Source organism: Halichoerus grypus, chromosome 1 (genome assembly GCF_964656455.1).
Source record: "Halichoerus grypus chromosome 1, mHalGry1.hap1.1, whole genome shotgun sequence".
NCBI lineage: Eukaryota > Metazoa > Chordata > Mammalia > Carnivora > Phocidae > Halichoerus > Halichoerus grypus.
In genome coordinates this window covers 128,303,936-128,321,524 of record NC_135712.1, presented here as the reverse complement: position 1 = coordinate 128,321,524, position 17,589 = coordinate 128,303,936, and the positions used below count along the sequence as shown (strand labels likewise).

The 17,589-nt window shown below is 38.3% G+C and overlaps 1 protein-coding gene across 1 annotated transcript in view; it reads left to right on the top strand.

Annotated features, from left to right (window-relative positions):
* Positions 1-17,589, top strand: part of COL6A5 (collagen type VI alpha 5 chain) — an 88,952-nt gene that overhangs the window by 71,017 nt on the left and 346 nt on the right. Inside the window, exons 37-39 of the mRNA XM_078061080.1 lie at positions 10,077-10,766; positions 12,143-12,239; positions 12,968-13,209. Of these exons, the coding sequence (XP_077917206.1) occupies positions 10,077-10,766; positions 12,143-12,239; positions 12,968-13,209 (1,029 nt within the window). The remainder of the gene's footprint in view (positions 1-10,076; positions 10,767-12,142; positions 12,240-12,967; positions 13,210-17,589) is intronic.

The following is a 17,589-nucleotide window of genomic DNA, read 5'->3' as shown; positions in this document are numbered from 1 at the left end:
TCCTGGCCTTCTCCAATCCTTACAGCAGCTGAAGGACAGTCTGTATCAGAATCACCTGCAAGTCCTTCATAATCGCGGATTGCTAAGCCCTCCTCAGAATCACTGCTTCATATTTAGGGGTGTGAGTGGCAAGGAAAAGCCTAGAAACTTCAAAACCACCATAGGTGATTTTTGTATGTCTGCAAATTTGAGATCCACTATCCCAGGGATTCTCAAAATGTGGTCCCTGCATCAGCCGTACCAGCAGCATCAGCAGAAACTGGGAACTTACTAAAATGCAGCTTCTCAGCACACATCGCAGACCAACCAAATCAGAAATTCTAGGGCTGGGGCTCAGCAATCTGAGTTTTAACAAGCAGCAAAGGTGGTTCTAATAGAGGTTGTGTTTTAAGAACCACTGCTCATCCTACCACTTTGGCATGCCGGATTTGCTCTGCATTCTCAATGGAGCTGAAAGCAATTGAGTACCTAGTACCACAGAACAGAAATGGGAATTCCTACTTCCAAAGGATTCATTATTTTACTCATCTAAAACCACTGAACAGTCATGCTTCCCTCCATCCAACATCTAAAAAAAAAACACTTCTTAAGATCTAAATATATAGAGATAATATCATGCATTTTGACCACATGTGCAATATAAAAATTCTTTGGAAAATTCAGTCCTTCTTAATTACTTACCAATGGAATACACATAGTTCTATGGAATTATGTAATGAAAAATTGGTGGTTTAATTCTAATTAAGTTGCAATGTTGACCCAGTGACAAGCCTAGCACTTTCACCAAAGATACTAGGTTAACCAATATTTAAGATATAGTTAGTTGACTTTCAATATTAAAGGACAAGATAATTTGTAATGAAATGTTAACTACCAACCCAAACTCAGCCTGGGGCTCACTCATAGTTTTAAGTGGTCTCAGGCCATAGGATAACATCAACTAATGTTCTTTTCAATGAATTTCACTGAGAAATGGGAGGTAACACCTCTCCCTTTCAACTAGCCTGGAATTGTGCTTTGGGGAATTTACAGAGGCTCTGTTTTACATTTTTTATTTTTCTAACTTTAATCTGATTCTGATCTACAAATCAGCTTTTTTTTTTTAAACCAATATGTCTTTTGACTTTGATTCAATCACAGGGTATCAGAGCTGGAAAGGTATTTAGGGATCACCTCTTGCAAATTCACCTGGGGGTAATTGCACTCTACCCACCCTGGGAGACATATTGCAATGTCTGGAGACAGTTTTTGTTGTCACACCTGGAAGGTGCTACTGGCATTTAATGGACAGAGGCCACAGATGCTGCTAAATATCCTACAATGCCCGGGACCTTCCCCTCACAACAAAGAACTATCCTGTCAAACTGTCAATAGTGGGAGAAACCCAGTTTTAGAAGAAACTTCATGCCCGCAAGTTCATTCAGGAAGATTCAGAATAGGGACTCACAATTCCTACACCCTGTCCACTATTTCCCCGTTATACTCTCAAGATTCTGCTAATTTTTAAAAAATTATAAAAGTACTATCATATCATATAAAATTTGAATACAAAGAATCTCAAATCAAATAATTGAGCAAAAGCTATTTGTAGTGTGGAATATATTCTTTGGTTTTTCCATAGGTCTATAGGTTTACATCCCTTCATTCAATTGGAGATCCTGCTTTTCAGATCATATTATGTCATACGTTTTACGTATTGCTGCAAGCTTCATACTGATTTTCTGTATCTCATAATGTTACTTTCAATGAATGAATTTATTTATCTCATTGAACACTTAGCTTGTTTCTAATTTTTGCTGTCATGTATTGAATTTGAATATATTATCTTGACTTCTGCTAAATTTAAATCTGTACTGGACTTAAACTCAGCAGAATTGGCTTCTGAGTCACCTGTGGAACACCAGCTGAATGTCCTACTTTCATTTCAGTATACATTCTAAAGAGGAGGTCAGTAATAAAATTGTCATATCTGAATTTTAATGACATGTTTCATGAACTCTTTAGGAAATCGCAACCACCTTGAAGTTCTGTGGGGAATAAACTGAGTTTCCTGATTTTTTTTAACTATAGACTGAGGTTGTTGCATTTACTTTTACTTGGGAATTTATTATATTGTTATTACAGTTTTGGTTGTCTTCCATGAAGGTTTTGCAGTGGACAAAACTGATGCAACATGATTGTTTGGGGTATGTGGACTATTTGAATTCAAATGAGGTTTCTGTATGTCTCATGCAATCATTTATTGCAAGTAATAAAGTAATGTTCTAGAATACTAGTGACATTTTTTTTCATGTGGACCCCTTTCTTATGGAATAAAACTTGGATACTTGTAGTAATTGGGTGATAGTGGTGGTGTTAGAGGGGGTTGTGATGACAGTGTTGGTGCTGGTTGCGGTGATAGTGAAGACAGTGGTGGTGAAGGTGTTAGCTGTTGCTGATGGTGGTGGTAAAGGTGGGTGGTAGAGATGTTGGTGGCAGCAATACTGTTTATGGTGGAGATGGAGGTAGGGGTATGAGAGTGGGGTGGTGATGATTGTGGTGGTGATACTGGTAGGTGGTGGGGAGGTGATGGTGGTGGGAACAGTGGTGGGGGTGTGAGGGTGGGATGGTGGTAGTGGGGGTGGTCGAGATGAAGGTGACGGTGACAGCCCCTATTGAGGGCTTACCATGTGAAAACACTGGGCATTTTTGTAGATTTTCCATGATTATTCAGATGTTCTTTCATGTAGCAAATATGTATTGGCTCCTGCTCTGAGTTAAGCCCTGAGTTAGTCTCTTTGGGGGCTTGGAGTGGTTTTTTGTTTTCTTGTTTTTTAAAGACTCAGAGGCCCTGTCTTCAAGGAGCTTTTGGTCTGACAGAGTATATTCTCTGTGTACAAAAAAATGCATAACACAAGTCAGAAAGTACTCAGTTTATTTAAAAGTGCAGATGGAATGCTTTGGGGGCCAATATTTATTCCCTGCAGTGCAATTCTCAAAGCACCATATGCACTGTCTCACTTGATGATTGAACAATGTGTGAGGAATAATCATAACCACAGAATCTACTGCTTACTTAGCACAACTCTGTGCCAGGCACAATGCTAAGCACTTTATACACATGATTTCATTTAATCTTTACCAAAAAGTCTATCATCATTATTATTATTATTTTATTACATTTTGTATTTTTTTAAAGATTTTATTTATTTAGAGTGTGCACCTGGGAGCAGGGGGAGGGGCAAATGGAGAGGGAGAGAAAGCATCTTAAGCAGACTCCTTGCCAAGTACAGAGCCTGACACTGGGCTCGATCTCACGACCCTGAAATCATGACCTGAGCTAAAATCTACAGTCATACGCTCAACTGACTGAGCCACCCAGGCACCCCTACATTTTGTATTTTACAGATGAGGACACTGATGCAAAGGTTACGAGCTTCAAGCTCTTAGCTTTAAGTGGTAGAGCCAGGACTTAAACCCATGCCCACTAACTTTTAACTATGTATGCCATGTTGCCTGATGATGGCATTGTCTGCATTTACAGATGAAATAAATCCAATTGCCAAATTTGAGAATAAGTTCAATCACATCATCATCTGGGAGAATTGTTTTTAAATAATTTCAGTAGTGCAATTTTATTTCAAAAATTTAATTTCATTTAAAAAAATTCCTGCTTATAAACTCATCCAGAGGCTATAATGCCAGAATAAACTGGCTTTATAAACTGCTTATAAATTCATCCAAAAGCCAGAGCACAGAATAACACCATAAAGACCAAAATGCTAGATCTGGGTAGCTTGGGTCTAAATAATTCCTAAGGCATGTGTCACTTTTTCTCAGTGTGCTGGTACCTTCTGCAGACTTGTTTCAGAGTGTGAAGTAGACTGCAAGAGTGAGCCTTTCAGACTAAGTGCCACCTAGAAAAGTCTAGGTCAAGAAAAATATTTATTCTAAATCTTTGGGGGAAGAGGATGAAATCTATGTTAAGACCGTCTCTTCTACTTGTTTAGGCAAATGGGGGAAAGAGGACCTCATACAATAAAAGAAGGGAATTTTAAATGTGTCTGTATTTCCCTTTGCATAAAATTCTTGTGCCTCCCTCCCTTGCTGCCCCAGCTTAGAGCCTGGCCAGTGACCTCAGCAGACAGGAGGGAGGACAGGCCTGGGATGGCATCGTTAAATGGAGAGGTACATAATTATTGCCAACTCCTCTGTAGTTAAACATTCACAAACACAGCAGAATGAGCTTTCTCATTTCTGAGAGCACGTGTGCATATGTGCGTGTGCAAGTTGTCTTCCACTAATACCAGTTGACTGCATTTTTTTCTTATGGAAATTCTCATTTGTGAAATATAGTAACATGGGCAGGATTTTCAGATGTCTGGGGCTTTTCTATTTGTTTATCTCCCTCTAAAAATTATATTTGTGGAGTACTTAGGATATGTTAGGCACTGTGCAAACTTTATTTAATTCTCTAAAAAACTTTATTAGGTTTTATTAGTTTATTATTACTGTTTTTTACATAATGAAACTTAAGTATGGAGGGATTCAGGGTCGCAGAGGTAACAAATGGCAGAGACAGGACTCAAACAAACTCCAAATGTGCTGCTCATAACTGCTGCTCTACAAGGCCTAGAGAAGAAAAAATTGCAAATTTTATTTAATTCATATAGTTGCCTGCTTTTGGAAGAAAACTTCCTCTAGTGGCTTCACTCAGAAGGAATAGTAATTGACCAAGAACCTCATTTTTCACACCAGGTCCCAGGGCCTTTGGTGAAGTGGTTAATATGTCCCTTAATGTGTGCTCTACCCTCATATCTGAGGACCAGTTCTTCTGAAGGAGTTACATGAGTGGGGCTCAAATCCTTCCTCTACCACTTAGAAGCTGTCATTTCTTGGCCAAGTAATTTTCTCTCTCCAAGCTTCTGCTTGCTCATCTGTAAAAGGGGAATGATGGTAATTCCACCCTCATAGTGCCCTACAGAAGGTTAAATGAGAGAAGACATGAACAGAGCTGAGCATAAGACCTAAGTGAACTGAATGCTCAATCAAATACTCAGACAGTGGAAAAGCAGGAAAGAAAACATTGCCAACCTCATGGGAAGTCTTATAAAACAAGGTTAATTTAATCTACAGTTAATGTGGATAGATATAGATATGTAAGGTAGCCCCAGTTGTACATGTGGCTTGCCTATGAAGAACACATGGCTAATTTTGGCCCCTGGACAAATTCCAAAGCAGATCACTGGATAGCTCATGCATATCTTGAGGTTTCCCACAAATGCCATGTAAGGTAGCATAGCTACTCTACAGCATACGTAATCCCAGTCCAAATGGCTCAGGTCTTATAGATTCTCCCTTCTGTCTAAGTTCCCTTTCCACCCCCACTTCTCCCTAAAGTTACTGGAGCACCCATGGTGTTGTGGCTTAAATATTGGCCAAAGTTGGGCTAATCTCTGAGGCCGCTTCCCTGGAAATCTAGCTGGATCCCTCATTCCTTCCAAGCCTCCTCCACAATAAAGTGAACCAGCCTTTCCTCCTCCGCCATTCTGAGGAAATTCTTCCATAGACTTGAAGATGGGAATTTGGCTCCCTGACATTTCCAGAAAATACACAGCATTGCTGTGAGCTATGGATATATTGTATCCACACTCCTGCCAGGTTTTCTTGAGAGAAAATATTTTTGAAGGCTGACTCTCCCTAAGTAAGATGAATTTCGACTCAAAGTAGAATAATCATGCTTCATGTTTGACTAATTTTAGAGTTTCGAACCATAAGAATCTACATTTAGCTTCTTGATTCTCATGCTAATCCTGTAAGTAGGAAGAGAGCCTATTTTTACAGATTTCGTGGGCGAAAATATGCTCCTTAGAAAATAATTCTGCAGGGTACTTTGGAAAAGGATGGAGATTTTGTTCAGTTATAAAGAGAAAATTGGGGGAAAAGCAGTAATCTTTTTGATATGGGCATGCATGAAAAAATATTTCACTAACATAAGTCAATCCTCCTCTTCTATCAGAACATTTATGAAATACTTTTCCTCATGTTTTAACCAAATGTGTTGATTGGTCTTCTTAAAGAAGCCAAAATGCTGTAGTTGGAAAACAAAGATCCTAATGACAGAGCAGGTAGTGGTTAGTTATCTCCAGGACTGTAAACTTCCACATGACAGAAATGTCCATTTGACTGACCTTCACAGCCTAATACACTATAGCCAAGAACTTTAGAAGTGTTTTTGATGGTGATGTTTTAGGGCTAAAGTATGTTACATAGCTGTCACAGCAAGGAAGAATATGACATAAATGCTTTTGTCTGCACTTCCAATTTCATATTTAATAGTTTAATCAGGGGATTTTATCTTGATAAACAATTCCAAGAATTTAAAACTAGATTTCTAGTGGGGAATGGGAAGCCCACAAATTTTATACCTGTCTGTGAAATGCAAAATCTTGTTCAATTACTACAAATGTATTGATAAAGGAAGAATCTGGTATATAAATGATGAGTTCTTAGTCCTTTTGTGAGAAGGAAGAGAACATAGGAACACCTCAAACAAAATCGCCAGATCTCACCTATTAGATAAATATTTATATCTCTACACACCAACACACATGAAACAATAATTTTCAAGACAATGGACATCAGGAAATGAAAGACTGATCCCTGAGAGACAAAAACAAATGAAGTAAACCCTATGATTGCTCCAGCTTACTGCCATGGGGCAAGAAGAAGGAACTGGGGTGAAGCCCAATGCACTCCTTGAGATGAGGAGACAGAGATGAGAATCCAGGGAGACCAAGGTGGTAAGAGTTCCCAGGACAAAATGCCAGAGAAGAGAGAGCTGCATAGAGAGAGAACACCAGAGATATACAAAGGGTCCCCTCAATTATTCAGCAGAGTGGTGAGGGCACATGCATGTGATGAAATGCCCTGAGCCTGGGGGAAGAACCATCAGAAAAGATTACAGAATAGTGCCAGTTGCTCATAGAGGGCCAGGAACAGTGCCTTTTCTTGCCAGAAAGCCTGGAAAAACTCATAATTCATAGAGTATTGGAAAGAAAACTCAGGGAGGTCTTGTCTCAGTAGTGGGGAATAATTAGCCTTAAATTAAGCACTACTCTAGACTAGCCAAACAAATCATAATAGCACGACCTAAAAGGAACAAATAGTTTTCATGTAACATGAATATTTGTAGGAATACACAAGTATTCCACATCCAAAAAGGAAAATTTCACAATATTTGGAACAAAAAGAAGCATGAAAACATGACCATAATCAAGAGCATAATCACTCTAAAACAAACCAGAACTGACACAGATGTTAGAATTAACAAAGATATTAAAACAGTTATTATAACTGTATCTCATATGTGAAAAAGTTAAGTAGAGACATGGAAGATACAAAAAAGAAAAAGACTCAAATAGAATTTGTAGAGATAAAGGTTGCAATGTCTAGGATGAACAATATACTGGATGGGATTAATAGCAAATTAGATTTGGTAAAAGAAAAAATCAGTGAACTTGAAGATGTAGTAATGGAATTATCCAAAATAAAACTCAGGGAGAAAAAAGATTTTTTTAAAAAATGAAAAGAGCATCAGAGTTCTAATACCCTGTCTCAATACTTGGTAGAAAATCAGCAGGAAGACAGTAGTCTTGAGCCACACTAGCAACTAACCTCACCTAATGGATATTTATAGAATACTCCACACAACAACAGAATACATATTCTTTTCAGTACACATGAAACACTTACCAAGGTAGACCATATTGTGGGCCATAAAGCAATTCTCAAAATTTTAAGAGATTGAAGTCACACTAACTGTATTCTCTGACCAAAACAGAATTAAATTAAAAATCAATAGCAGAAAGATCTTCAAAAAATCCCTAAGTATTTGGAAACTAAATAAGATGCTTCTAAAAAATCCATGGTCAAAGAAGAAATCAAAAGGGAAATTAGAAAGTATTTTCAAATGAATGAAAATAAAATCACAATATGCCAGAATTTGTGAGATTCCGCTAATGCAGTACCTAGGTCATCTATAGCATTAAATACTTATGTTGGTAAAGAAGAAAGTTTTCAAATCAATGACTTCAACTTTCACCTTAAGAAATCAGAAAAAGGAGAACCCTACATAAGCAGCAGAAGAAAGGAAGTAATAAAGTGGAACTCAATGAAATGGAAAAGAGAAAATCAGTAAAACCAAAAGCTGTTTCTTTGAGAATATCAATAAAATCAATAAACTATAGTCAAAGTCACCAAGAAAAAAAGAAGACACTACTAATATCAGGAATGAGAGAAGAAACAGATATTAAAAGGGTAATCAGAGAATATGATAAATAATTTTTTGCCTATAAATTAGCTTGGGTGAAATAGACAAATTTCTTGCAATTCACAAATTACCAGAGCTCATTCAAGAAGTAATCTAAATAGCCCAAAACCTATTAAAGAAATTGAATTTGTAGTTCAAAATTTCCCATACAGAAAACTCCAAACCAAAATGACTTCACTGGTAAATTCAACAAAACACCTAAGGAAGAAATAATATCAATTCTACACAAACTCTTACAGAAAACTAAAGAGGAAGGAATTCTTTCCAGCTCATTCTCTAAGGCCAGATTACCATGATAGCAAAACCAGACAAAGACTTTACATGGGTGTACTCCAATATTCCTTATAAACATAGCTGTAAAAATTCTAAACAAAATTTTAAGTAAATCAAATCCAATAATATTACCTTGATTGTCATAATCATTACACAAGGTGTAGTGATATCAAAACACCACATTGTATACCTTACAGTTTTTACATGACTTTTATTTGTCAAAAAAATTCAACAATAGATAAAAAAAATAATGTGGAGTTTACCCTAGAAATTCAGAGTTATTTGAGCTACAAACATGTAATGGAGCATTTGCCCTGTTAATAACATTATCTATGGTGGGTTTTTTTTTTTTTTTTTTTGCATTCTATTTTGTTATTAAGGTTTTATGGCATTAATACAGGTTAATTAATTCATTTGTGGGTATTATTGTGAGGAGTAAATAAAGTAATAAATATACAGCATTAATAATGGGGTTGAGCACAAATGGGGATCAATAAATTTTTGCCAGTTAAAAATCTACTTCTTGCTTGATTAGGTTTATAGACACACTTCTTTCATAGAAAAAAGAACATTGGCCACCTACTTCCTGTCTTTCTGAGCTGGCATTTCCTGTTGTGGCTTCACTGACCAGTCACCATCCACATGATTGTGGACATGGTTTTATGATCCCTTAGGCTTAAAGCAGTGTTACTTAAAGTCTGATCTACAGCAAGATAAGGCATTAGCATCAGAATGTAAATCAGGGCACTGTTTCCTTCATTGAGAAAGTCTTGCTACCAAAAAAAAAAAAAAAAAAAAGCCAAACTAAACAGTGTGCTTAGTAATGTTGATGACTTACAACATGGTGCAAGCTCCTTATTTTGTCCTGGGCCAATAAACAGTTTGCAGACTGGCACCTTAAGTACCAACATCTTAGAGTATTTAAGGTCTTACACAGAGTTTGGATTCTAAAGTCAGCATTTATACTTGCTCTCATGACATCATACTATGGTACATATTTTGAACATGTGTATAAAGGTATATGTGTTTGTGACATCAACAAATATGACTTTGACATATATACTTTTCTCTTAGAGCTGCTGCATAATAATTAGATCTCATGCAAATGTGTACTTCAAATTTTGTAATCATGTGGAGTGCACTAAAAATAGTTATATGTTTCTCATCTTACATATGAAAATAGCTAGAGGATCAATCAGTCCTTTGACAAAGATCTGAAATAGGCTAGGAAATATGTTTCTTTTCACATGATAGCACCTGTTGAATGCCAGTGGTTTCCCATGCAGTGTGTAGAGACATATTTAGAGAATGCATCTGGGAACAAGTACTGTAATTGATTTATGTTGTCTGCCAAGGTTATGGGAATAAAGCATGGCAAAATCCCAAGATGTGTATTGGTCATCCTTGGCTAGGAGTTTTAAGTAATTTTAGCCTTCTTTTAGCCAAGTTTAGCCTTCTACTAAAGAGAGTGACTTGAGCTGTTCTATTGCAGGACATGAAAACCATGGCAGAAAAGAAGAACCAGGTCTTACTAATGAACCTGGAGATACCTCTCTTCAAGAATATTACATGGATGTGGCTTTCCTCATAGATGCTTCCCAAAGAATAGGAAATGATGAGTTTAAGGAAGTGAAAGCTTTTCTAATCTCAGTGCTTGATTACTTTCACATTGCCCCAGACCCACTGACCTCCATGTTAGGAGACAGAGTGGCAGTCCTGAGCTATTCTCCTCCAGGCTATATGCCCAACAGTGAAGAATGCCCTGTCTACCTGGAATTTGATTTGGTTACTTATAGCAGTATATTCCAAATGAAACATCATCTCCAAGACTCTTTTCAGCAGCTCAATGGAGATGTTTTTATTGGCCATGCTCTGCAGTGGACAGTTGACAATGTGTTTGTAGGAACCCCCAACCTGAGGAAAAACAAAGTTATCTTTGTTATATCTGCTGGCGAAACCAACCCCTTAGACAAGGAAGTCTTAAGAAATGTAGCGCTGAGAGCCAAGTGTCAGGGCTACTCCATATTTGTGTTTTCCTTTGGTCCTATACACAATGACAAGGAATTAGAAGAATTAGCCAGCCACCCACTGGATCATCACTTAGTCCAGCTTGGCAGAACCCACAAGCCAGATTTGAACTATATCACCAAGTTTGTCAAGCCATTTGTTCATTCAATCAGACGTAAGTCATTAAACGTTTTCTCTTCTATTGCTTTTGCAGTAGATTTAATGTCTCTGTGTACAATCCACCAATTGGCTTAGTAATAAATCCTTACTTCAGTGGTGAGTGGTATAGTCTAAGGTGTGAGTAGGAGGCAGTGAGAAAACCAGAGAAAAATATCAGGTCTTATTGACCTTGAACTTTACTGCTGCACTGTCAAGGTCTTTGCCAGAAAACCCCCATGTAGGTAGAAAGTGTTTTTTAACCCTAATCTGTTTACTACGTACTTGGTACTATGTACCAACTTCTTTAAATGGATTATATCATTTAATCCTCAGTACAGCCCTCAAAGGAAAGTACTAGTATCTCCATTTTACAAGTGAGAAAACTAAGGTTCAGAGACATTAAATAAATTGCTCAAAAACTTAGTTTGAGAGTTGGCAAATTCTAGACTCAGCCCCATGCATTCTGAACCCAGAGCTGTGCTCCTGTTCTTTAAACCATATTTCAATTCCTATACGCTTAACGAAGTACACTGCTGTAATCAGTAATACCCCACTACCATCACCCTCCATCTACTCCAGGACTTCTGTTTTATCTTTCATTGTAAATTACCTTTGGTTATGACTTTAATTCTTTTGAGCCATGGGCATGAATCTCTTCTAGAGCATTTGTCCCAGACAACTGGCTCAGGCATAGCCAAGCAGGGTCTTAAGCATGTCTTTTTATAGTGGGGCTTTGAGAGTGACTGCCCCAGCCTCTGTCCATGAGTTCCAATTTTAGACATGGGTATAGTAGTATACCTGAGAGCTTGTGACATCAAGCAAATTCTGGCCTGTGCTGGGATTAGGAGTGAGGCAGAGGCCACATTGAATAGTTATTTGCAGCTCCTGCGAGTTTACCAGAGAATAACAGAGATGCAGATTTGCTGCCACTCACAAAGCCCCAGGGCTCATGTAACCCTCAGGAATTTTGGAAATCAAGATTTATATGTATTGTAGCAGGCTTGTCACTTGCAAAAAAAAAAAAAAATGATGCCTTCTTCCAACCCTAAGATAAATAGGGCAGACAATTACAATAGCTCAATGTGTCTTCTGGAAAGATCTTCCTTTTAGAGGAATAGAAATAGATGTTAGAAGGGATTGAAAGATGTCCTTGAATTGTATCACAAGCCTGTGAAATACAGAGCTTGAGAATTTTTGACTCAATCACTGCTGTATCTCATTGACTTTGCCAATGAGGTATTACAAATATCAGAGGGTGCCTACTTTGCCGAGTACCTTATAAAATTAATTTGCTCTTGAAGACACCTCCAACCACAGGAAAAGATGAACTGACTTTGGGCAATAGAATATAGAAGGGTAACATTTAGATTAACCAGCCCACTCTTTCTCCAGGTGCCATCAACAAATATCCCCCTGCAGATCTGAGACCCAAGTGTGTTAACATCACCTCTCCCAATCCAGAGAATGTTGGCTCAGGAAACAATGTATTGTGAGTTGGCAAATTCACAGTTTGGGTAATATTACAGTTGGAAACAGTCCTTATAAAAATAATTTGAAATGAATGGTGCTTTAGTTTTCAGGATGCAAGTTTGGTTGGGATGTAGGGGGGTGTGTGTGTGTGGGTGTGTGTGTGTAAAATACTCCTGGTTTGTGATGACTCACAGATCTGGAGTTAATAGCAGATCGAATATGACCCATATTAGAAAGAACCATGTTCCCATTTCTGTAGCTTTTATGAAAAAAAAAAAAGGCTCTTTGTAATACCTTATATAACACCACTCTAATATTGGGTACTGCCAAAACAGAAAACTTATAACATCAAATGTTAGGTACCACATAGAGCAGAAGAAAACCCAAAAGATAAAAAATGACAAAAGCAACCAAAACATTTGCCATTTAAAAAACAGAACCCATATGAAGACTGGTAAGAAGGATTCTCTTATGTTTGATTTTGCAAAGTACAACCCTAAGTACTCAATAAAAATTCAGTGGTGAAAATAAGATTGCTTTGGAGTCCTAAACCACTGATACAACATTCTAATTTCCCTTTGGAATATTAAAAAATTGCCCCTGAGTCAGATTTCATCCACAAACTATTTGGACTATTCCAATCACATGCATAAAATTTATTGCTGTTCTATATCTGCCTGTTTTTACATTTAATTCTGCAAGGGGCTTGGCTAATGTATTTTTCATCTCTTTTCTCTGTCACCTTAGCTTTATTCCTGAGGTGTATAAAATAGAGACAGGAAACAGTGAGCTGTTTGATGAATTTGATTCCCAGGAGCAGCATTTCTTTGTATTAGGGAACAATCCTAGTAATGGTTCTGAGACTACTACTGATTTGATCCAAAAGTTATACATGCTCTTTTCAACTGGAGAACTGATGAACGATAAAGAAGAGGCACATTCAGAAGAAATGCCAGCTCTAGCAGATGGTAAACAACAAGATAAAAAAGGTAACCTTGGGTACAATAGAATTGAAGACCCTGAAGTACTTTTGTTTGGATTTTCCCCTGGTGGAGGATGAGCAAGGATGAGCAAGGATAACTCACTGGGACAGGTAGAAATGACAGGATAGAAGTGCCTATCATCTAGGGCTGCAAGGGGTTCCCAAAATGAGGAGGCAAACAAGATATAACTCTAGAAAGGCAAAAAAGGGAGTCAATGGTGTTGACAAAACCAGAACTGGAAGTAGGTATAGATGTTTGGTGTAGGGTCAGGAAATGGAGACAGGAGAGGGATGAGAACAAGGACCACACCGGTCCTGAGTAAGCAAGCAGAGCCCTGCATCCTTGTGCAAAATGCAGGGGGGGAGGAGCTATGCAACAAGCCTCCAGTGTTTGAGGGTCTGCATTCTCCCTTAGTAACCTAGGCTTTCCCGCTCTGAGATGTGCGCTTCTAGCTGGTGCCTGGAATGGACAAGGCTGCTGTGGTTTTGAGACTTCTTTGGAGGCTGAGGGCAGCTTCTTAGGCAATGTGAGGTGATGGTTCTGGACCCACAACTAAAGGGAAAATGGAAGATGGAGAACAGGAAGCTATAGTAGGCTCTAGAGTAGCTATTCACAATTTTTGCTGTGTATCAAAACTGTATGGGAAATTATTTTAAAATAAATATTCTTGGGTGTCTACTAAAGCTGAAAGTATACATATACTATGACTAGCAACTTTAATGTATATTCTCAACAGAAAAATATATATTCATCAAAAGTTATGTACTAGAATATTCATAACAGCACTTTTGTAGTGGCCCCAAAGTGGAAACAAAAATGTCCAACAGCAGGTATGATAAATAAATTTTGGCAAGATTATATAATGAAATGCCATGTATGTATGCAGTATATATGTACAATGCTATGTAAGTATGTAATATACATCAATACTTCATATACACATCTATACTATATGTATTAGATATGGGTATAATTGTAGGTATAGCTAGTATATAGATATTGAACAAGATCAGCAAAATGATGGAAAATAGGAGAGATGAGGATAGAGGAAATATAGAAAAATATAGAAAGGGGAGAGAAGTGTAAGAAAAGGAAAATCAAATATAAATACAATGAAATATGTGGTTCCAATCAAGATGGACTAAGCCTACTTTAGCCTCAAGATGGACTAAGCCGATATTGCCTCTCTCCCCCACTGATTACAACTGAGAACTCTGGAGAAAATACAAAAAGCAACCACCTGAGATCTCTGAAAGGTAACAAAAAGCAGATTTTAGTGAAGTTTCTCATTTTCTTTTCTGTTTTCTTTTGTGGCTTTGTGCTGAGGGCAGACCCCAGTCCTGAACTGTGTGATGGCAGTGGGGTAGGAGGCTAAAACTCAGTAGAAACCTCATATTTCTGGGCAGAAGAACTAGGAAAAGGGGCCCTTGTTTGTCAGTGAGGTGGTGGAAGAAATCCCCATTTTCCCTCTCTTTCCTCTCATGGTTTTTTTTTTTTTAAAGATTTTATTTATTTGACAGAGCACAAGAAAGCACAGAAGCAGGGGGGGAGGCAGAGGGAGAAGGAGAAGCAGGGTCCCCATTGAGCAGGGAGCCTGATATGGGGCTCGATCCTAGGACCCCAAGATCATGACCTGAGCCAAAGGCAGATGCTTAACCAGCTGAGCCACCCAGGCACCCCTCCTCTCACTATTTCACCCACTGTTTTGCTCTGAAAGTGGGCACAGTTTGGAGCTGAGTAGAAGACTAACTAGCTAAAACTAAAGGGAAACCCTGTTTTTCTGGCCAGAGGAACTAGGAAGAGAGGCCCTGTTGCCCAGCATGTGGGGGTAGCCCCAGAGAGAAGAGAACTGGAGAAGGGGGTCCTATAATTCTAATTATGGGAGCTGCATACGCCCTGGGCTCTCCACTAAGCTGTGCATGGATGGGGAAGATCCAGGACAGGAAGATCCAGGACAGGCTTTGGACATTAAACTGAGGATGGAACCACTGCCCACAGGAGGTAACACAGCACTTGCCTTCTGAACCTACCAGGTTAATTGTCTGCTGACAAAAAAAATTAAAATTCTACACAGAATCATACTAGAATTTAGAGTCTATACAATATAATATTCAAAATGTTCAGGATAAAATCTAAAATTAGACAACATACAGAGAACCAGAAGATGTGAACTATTCTCAAAGGAAAAGACAACCAACAGACAAAGCCATTGAAGCAGCTATGATAACTCTACTCCATGAGATAAAGGCAAACAACTTGAAATGAACAGAAAGACATTCTCAGCAGAAATGTGTTGTGATGGGCACTGGGTGTTATATGTAACTAATGAATCATTTAACACTACATCTAAAACAGGGTGCCTGGGTGGCTCAATCAGTTAAGTGTCTGCCTTCGGCTCAGGTCATGATCCCAAGGTCCTGGGATTGAGCCCTGCATCGGGCTCCCTGCTCAGCGGGGAGCCTGCTTCTCCTCTGCCTGCCATTCCCCCTGCTTGTGCTTGCACTCTCTCTCTCTTGCTCGCTCTCTCACTCGCTCTGTGTCAAATAAATTTTAAAAATCTTTAAAACAAACAAACACTACATCAAAAACTAATGATGTACTATATGTTGGCTAATTGAACATAATAAAAAAAAAAACATAGACATAATGAAACAGGAACTGAAAGGAAATTTTAGAAGTGAAAAAATATACAGTGTCTGAAATTAAAAAAAAAAAAATCATTGGACAGCCTCAAAAGCAGAAGGAAGATGACAGAGGAAAGTCAGTGAACTTGAAGATATGTTAATTATATGATCTGAAAGGGATTTCTGAAGATGAACAGAACCTTGAAGACTTATAAAATAATATCAGAAGGCCAACATTTGTTTCATTGGCGTTCTAGAAGGAAAGCAGAAAGAAAAAGAAGTTAGATTCAGTTAGAAGAAAATGTATATTCGAGGAAATTATGGACAAAAAATTCCCAAATTAGTAGAAGATATAACTTTACAGAGTTTAAAACCCCACTCAAGACATATCATTAACTGCTGAAAACAGAAAAGAAAAATCTTGAAGCAGCTAGAGAAAATCTACATATTACAAAAGAAGGGAACAATTCTTCAAATGATGGTAGATTTCTCATCAGAAACCATGGAGGATGAAAGACAGTGAAACATCTTTTTCTTTCACATACTGAAATCAAAGAACTCGGAACACAGAATTTTATATCCAGTGAACATAGCCCTCTGGAATGAGGGCAAAATAAAGACATTTCTAGATAAAGGAAAACTAAGAGGATTTGTTGCTAACAGACATGTGCTAAAGGAAAGCAGTGATGGGAGAACCAGGGAGTTGGAGTGAGGCCAAATGACTAAGGACCAGACAGCTGAGAGAACATACTGAGGAGGGGATCCAAGAGGGAAATCAAGGAGGGGATTGGAAAGGGAGACTGGTTGAATGAGACAAAGTGGCATGTACCAGCTGCAGCTCACCCATGTACAGAGCCATATTATCTATAAGGTAATTTCATATAAATGATCCCATTGAGTTCCCTCCAAAACCCTGTGTAGGAGACAGGAAATAATACCCCTCATATTTGGATGGAGAAACTGAAACTCAAATAGGTTTAGTGCCTTTCTGGGACTTGACCCTGGTCTGGCAGGTCCTGATTTAGTGTGCTCTCCCAATACTGGAAGAAGGAATCAGATCTGAGATAGAGAGGGTAGATGTAGGAGGGGTTATCTTATTCAGCTCAGGCTACCATAACAAATGCCATAGACTGGGGGGCTTAAACACAGTAATTTATTTTCTCATGGTTCTGGAGGCTGGGAAGACCAAGATCAGGGCATAAGCCAATTTGGTTTCTAATGAGGGCTCTCTTTCTGGCTTGCAGACAACCACCTTCTTGCTGTTTTCACATGGTGGAGACGGTCCTAGTGTCCCTTCTTCTTCTAAGGTCACCACTTTTATCAGATCATGTCTCTATCCTTAAGACCTCATTTAACCTTAGTCACCTTCTTAAAGGCCCTATATCCAATATAGTCATGTGCAGGATAGGACTTCAACATATGAATTTGGGGGCACACAATTCAATCCACAGCAGGGCATATAATTAACAACATAATCACAGGAAGGAACCCTATAAATCAGCATTTCCCAAGCTTGTCTCTGCATTATAATGACCTGGGTGTTTGTTGACAATTCCACAGTCCAGCTCACATTTCACATCACTTAGGTCATATTCTCTGGGAGTGAGACACAGGCATCCATTTTTTTTTTTGTTTTTTGAAGCCCCAGAGAAATTCCAATGTGCATATAAATTTGAAAAACACTGCTATAGATTTCTATTCAATCAGTCCTGTTAGATATCTTGAGGTGAGATGGCTGCTGAAAATGATAAGGTTGGTAATT